Source organism: Sesamum indicum, linkage group LG8 (assembly GCF_026168435.1).
Source record: "Sesamum indicum cultivar Baizhima isolate 11 linkage group LG8, ASM2616843v1, whole genome shotgun sequence".
Taxonomy (NCBI): domain Eukaryota; kingdom Viridiplantae; phylum Streptophyta; class Magnoliopsida; order Lamiales; family Pedaliaceae; genus Sesamum; species Sesamum indicum.
In genome coordinates, this window is record NC_142664.1 from 119,383 (window position 1) to 125,382 (window position 6,000).

General features: G+C 39.8%; 1 protein-coding gene across 3 annotated transcripts; it reads left to right on the forward strand.

The window, feature by feature from the left end:
• The first annotated feature begins 2,459 nt into the window (after positions 1-2,459).
• LOC105167225 (uncharacterized) lies at positions 2,460-5,497 on the forward strand. 3 transcript variants are annotated; one of them, XM_011086849.3, is made up of 3 exons: positions 2,460-4,864; positions 4,959-5,036; positions 5,151-5,497. In XM_011086849.3, the coding sequence occupies exon 1, from the start codon at positions 2,715-2,717 to the stop codon at positions 4,707-4,709; it is 1,995 nt and encodes a 664-aa protein (XP_011085151.1). In that variant the 5' UTR covers positions 2,460-2,714; the 3' UTR covers positions 4,710-4,864; positions 4,959-5,036; positions 5,151-5,497. The 3 variants fall into 3 exon arrangements, with proteins under 3 accessions (XP_011085151.1, XP_020552174.1, XP_011085150.1); XM_020696515.2 differs by having other exon boundaries at positions 2,460-4,837; XM_011086848.3 differs by having other exon boundaries at positions 4,959-5,497.
• The last annotated feature ends 503 nt before the right edge of the window (positions 5,498-6,000 follow it).

The window sequence follows — 6,000 nt, forward strand, 5'->3', positions numbered from 1 at the left end:
ACTCTAAGGAATGAATAATGGAGGGAGATCCTAGTGCCTCAAAGAAAACTTTTTGAAAGAAGGAGCAGGAAACCAAAAGTTGTTGATGGAGGAGTTTTTAACCCACGTTCCCTGGTAACTGCTAGAGTGAGGGTGGTTACCACGCGTGTGGGAGAGAAGTCACCAAACGTGATTGTTGCAGTTACCAAAGGAACGCACCTCGCCTGCTATAATTACAGCCATCAAACCGGCCTGATAAAAGGCTGAGGATACACTTTTTCCAAGAGTCTGCAACATGCTAAGAGAAAGGAAGGCACCAGGTTAGCGAAGACAGATCCCTCCTTCTCAGATTACAGGGACTCTAAGAGGTAGGAAGCACTCTCCTTCCTTAAGACGCCAGGCTAATGAAGATGGGTTCCTTCTTCTGATGATACAAGGACTCTACTCTAAGGAGCTAAGAGACATCCTTCTTCCTTAGAGTGGGAGAGACTGAATGATGGGTATGAATCAAAATCAATTGGCCCAAGAAGAAACGCTAAGCCCAAATCAGGCCCGCCAGCCCATAAGGGAATTAGCCCGCCCAAGGGTGCTGGACTTAGCCTAAGAAGGAAGATTCTGTAGTAGCAGGTTCGACCCAAGAGAGAAGCCCACTAGGCTCAACCAAGAAGGAGCCTACCACCCCAGAATCTATCCAAGAAAGAAGTCTGCCTCATCAAGCTTGGCCCAAGAAGGAGGCCCAGTACGAAGGCCTGTTGCACCCTTTTGATGCCAGCCCTAAAAAAGGAATGTGCTTTCAAGAAATTGGACTCTTAAGCGTAAGAGGACTTCTTGCAAGACAAGAGTCTTCACGAAGAGGGATTCCTTCCTCATCTGAAGACGTGCTGCTCAAAAAGGGGATAACGTGCAACTTTATCCACCGGGATCCCACCTTTTTTCTCGGATACACAGTTCTCTCCAGAGTCCCTTTGAAGAAGGGTTCCTCTATAAATATGGGTGGCACCCCTCAACAGGCCCCCCTTCAACAATCTGGAAACTCTCTTGAGCTCTCTCTCACTTTCAACTCGTGTTTTAACTTACGCAATCCTTATTTCTATCATAATTTCTCATTATATTATATTTATATTTATATTTATTTATTCTTAAATTCGAGATTAACTTAAATATCAGAGTGCTAATGTGTTGTTTTGCAGGTCCTTTTTCTCAAGTACTTTCACTCAATTAGCTCAAATTCAACATCAAAATCCAAGGACTTTAAACATGTGCTAAAATCACACGCATCAGGAATATTTTTTATTTTTAATTAAATTTAGATATATATATATATCTATATTGTTATCGTTATGTAAAATAATTAACTAGTTGGTAATATAATATAAATCTCATTTTGATATCTAATAATATTTAAATTTGATGGGTATGGTCCAAGACGAAGTGTTAAACCCAAGTCAGGCCCACCAGTCCAGAGGAGAGGTAGCCCGCCCAAGGGCGCTGGGTTTAGCGCAAGAAGGAAGCACCCTGCAGCATGGTTCAGCCCAAGAGGGAGACCCAGTAGGCTCAGCCCAAGAAGAAGGCCCCCCCACACCAGAGTTTGTTCAAGGATGAAGCCCACCTCATCAATCTTGGCCCAAGAAGGAGGTCCAGTACGAAAGCCTGTTGTTTCCTTCCAAGTCCAACCCAAGAGAAGGAAGGTGCCCTAAAAAACCTAGATTCCTCACCCCAAGAGGACTCCCTGCGAGGCAGGAATCTTCACAAGGAAATAGTCCTCCCTCATCCGAAGACTTGCTACTCAAAAAGCAGATAAAGTGCAACCTTATCCCGCCTTCCTCGCCATACGCAGAGCCTAGGACTCTTGTTATAGAGGGACTCCTCCTCTAAAATATGGGGGCACCCCTCAACGGATTCCCCCTTCTACAATCCAAAAATTCCCTAACTTTACTTTATCACTCTACAATTCGTGCTCTTGCATACAAAATTCTTATTTTTATCATAATTTTTCGTCATAATTTATTTCTATATTTATTCATTCTTAAATTCGGGACTAACTTAAGCATCATAACGCTAACGTGTTATTTTGCAGGTTCTCTTTCTCAAGAGCTTTCACTCAATCAACCCAAATCCTACATCAAGATCCAAAAAATTTGAACCCCCGCTAAAATCGCACACATCAAAATTATTTTCTATTTTTTATTTACATTAGATGAGTGTACCATTGATTATCTTCCTCCAAAGGTTCACTCAATTTTTTAGATAAATTTACTTAGTCAAATAATATAAATTTATTTCAATATACCATATATTTTTGAACTTTTATAAGTATTAATTACTTTAGATTTTATTTTAGATTATTTGTAAATTATTAAACGTAAATGGAACTATTCATAGTTTTATTATTTATTTTTTGTTAATACAACAATACTCGTATACCTTCGCACGGTTGCTAGCTAATTCTTACTGTGAGTGCTCTTAACGAAGTGGGCAGATTTTGGGTTCCGTTAGCGTGATGCTCTCGAAAACGGCCCAAGTTATACGATTTCAGGTTTTGGGATGATTAGGACCAAGCCACGTCACTTTCCCAGCTCAAAACATGGTTCTTTCTTCCCCACAGTGCGTTTTCGGTCCTTTCTCTCCAAACCATCCTATCTAAACCTAATTGAATTTCTGCTACAAAAAAATGTGGTTCTGGAGTAGATTCCGCGAGAGCTCGGTTTTTGTCAGTGAAACCCGTAATTAGAGGAATGCCCATCTCCACATCTAAGGAAAAGTGCTCAACTCTCAGGCTCTTCTTTATACCTAGTAAGTCTCACTGTCAACTCTTCTCTGCAAAGCCCTCTCCTACTGCTCAGCATTTGAATGAAAGTCCTGAGCCCCAGCTTCGGCATAGGAATGGTACCTGTTCTCAAGAATCGCGCTCTAATTTTGAGGGTCCTCCAATTTCTGATACAATATTCAGAGATTCCAGGAAGTTGGGCTCTTACAGACGGGGTGACTCCACATTCTACTCTCTTATTGAATACCATGCAAAATATGGCGATTTCAGGTCCTTGGAGATGGTCCTTGAACAGATGAAGCGTGATAAAAGAGCTTTTCTTGAAAAGAATTTCATATTAATCTTCAGAGCTTGTGGGAAAGCGAATTTGCCTCTTAAAGCTATTGAGTTATTTGATAGAATGGTAGATGAGTTTCAGTGTAAACAAACTGTTAAATCTTTTAACTCTGTCCTTAATGTGATTATTCAACAAGGTTTGTACCGTCATGCTTTGGAGTTCTATGATTATGTTGTCAAGAAGCAGAAGAATATTTCCCCAAATGTCTTGACATTTAATTTAATGATCAAAGCGCTATGCAAGTCCGGATGGGTGAGTAGGGCTGTAGACTTATTCAGGGAAATGCCTATTCTAAAGTGTGACCCTGATGTATTCACTTATTGCACATTGATGGATGGCCTGTGTAAAGACAATAGGATTGAAGATGCTGTGGCTTTGTTGGATGAGATGCAAATAGAAGGGTGTTCTCCAACTCCAGCAACATTTAATGTGTTGATTAATGGGCTTTGCAAGAAGGGGGACTTAGCCAGAGCTGCAAAGCTACTCGACAATATGGGGTTGAAGGGCTGCACTCCAAATGAGGTTACTTACAACACACTCATACATGGGTTGTGTCTCAAAGGAAAGCTGGACAAGGCAGTGAGTCTTTTATCCCGGATGTTGTCAAATAAACTTATTCCAAATGATGTTACTTATGGAACCATTATAAGTGGGCTGGTTAAGCAGGGAAGAGCTGTTGATGGTGTGCATGTGTTAATGGCAATGGAGGAAAGGGGCTATAGAGCAAATGAGTACAGTTATTCAGTGCTTATTAGTGGATTGTTTAGAGAAGGAAAATCTGAAGATGCATTAAAATTGTGGGGCAAGATGATAGAGAAGGGATGCGAGCCCAATACAGTTGTTTATAGTGCTCTTATAGATGGTTTATGTCGAGACGGAAAGCCTTATGAAGCTGAAGAGTTTCTTTTTCAGATGATTAATGTAGGCTACAAGGCAAATGCTTTCACTTACAGCTCCCTGATCAGGGGTTTCTTTCAGGTGGGAAAGAGTGATAAGGCAATTCTTTTATGGAAAGAGATGTCTGAGAAGGATTGCAAGGATAATGAGGTTTGTTACAGTGTACTTATTCATGGCTTGTGTAAGGATGGGAAGTTGAAAGATGCTCTGATGATATGGAAGCATGTGCTGGCTAAAGGATTGACACCTGACACTGTAGCTTATAGTTCCATGATCCATGGTCTGTGCAATGCTGGGTCAATAGAACAGGGTTTGCACTTATTTAATGAGATGCTATGTAAAGCGTACAACTCCAGACCTGACGCAATCACCTTCAATATACTTATTAATGCTCTGTGCAGACAGAATAGGATTTCCCATGCTATTGATCTTTTAAATAGCATGTTAGATCTAGGCTGCAATCCTGACTCAGTTACATGCAAAATATTCTTGAAAACTTTAAAGGAGAAGGTTGATCCACCGCAAGATGGTAGAGAGTTTCTAGATGAGCTAGTACTAAGGCTATACAAACAACAAAGAATAGTTGGAGCATCCAAAATTATAGAAGTGATGCTTCAAAGTTTTTTGCACCCGAAAGTATCCACTTGGGAGAAAGTTGTTCGAGAGATCTGTAAACCAAAGAAAATTCTAGCAGTAATTAACAAGTGTTGGGTCGAATTATTCTTCTGAGTTGATGTGTGAAACTTTTCTTCGGGTATGACTTGTAACTCCAGAGTGCCCTTCAAAAATATTATTAGTTTTATTTCTGGAGTACCGGTTCTTGGGCTTCCTTACTCGCTGCTAATTTCCTGGAAAAGGTAGAAACTTTGATTGGTGTAGTCGCTGTAAGTTATTAAAACTTCTTACTTCCATCACAGTACAATCTGGTTCTTAACTCAAACTTGTTTGTGATCTATTCATGATTTGAAATTTTTACAGGTAGTGTTATCCCCTGAAATCAGGCAGCTGAGTCTGAAATATCCCCATGTCACTACATACAAAATAGACATTGATAAGGTGAAACAGGTGTACTGATATCATTATCTTTTCTGGTTATGGTAAAGCACTTCTGAAGACTGCCGTATACCTTCATCAGCCTTATAGCAATTATTGAACTTATGAAATGTGCAGGAGGGGCTGGAAAATGCATTGGGCAAGCTAAAAATTCACTCTGTGGTAAAACCAGCCTTGTTCTTATTCACTTTGTACTGTCCTCTGGTGTTTTCCATAACAAACAGGAATTTTTTAAACATGGAAAAGTTTGTGTAATGGTGCCTGTAGTTCATAGTTTAATTATTGGATGGTGATTTACTTGAATTGCCCCCATTCTAGAAAATTAGAGGAAGAGTAGCATGCTCAACACTGTAGTGATTGATCCTTCCAAGTTGAGTTGATTTTATTTATTGTATAATGTTCTTGTTTGGAGCAATCATATTGACTTGAGAAAACCTACAGCAGGAGAAAGTCTTTGTTGTTCAGCTTTCTTGAATTTACTTTTATTATATCAATAGTAAATAATTTTGTTCTTTCATTTACTCTGTCGTAGTACCTGGAAAAAGCTTTTTTCTCGTTTTTAAATTTGATCTTATTAATCTTTTTTGGTCCCCCAATTAATATGGAGTTGCTTTTCTTGGCATTTATATGGCGAAGAAAATGCGTACATGCTATATATTTGAGTGTATGGTGTACAGAAAATTGGGCTCTAACTGTACTTATTTGGGTCGTTTTGTAAGTATGGATTCACGGGGTATGCACTTGGACTGTGAGTCTTGGATCTTAGGGAAATGAAAATGGCACTTATTCGTTACAAATTGTAATGTGATCCCTAAGTCAGTGAATCGTGGTTTGTTGCTTCTCGTCAGGCTCACATTTGGGCCAGTAGCTAAATTGCTTGTCTGAACCACGCGAATTTAAAAAAACCCCTCTTTAAGCGCAGTTTCCAGGCATTTTCATTGGCTCACTAGTCACTCAACTCCGCCTT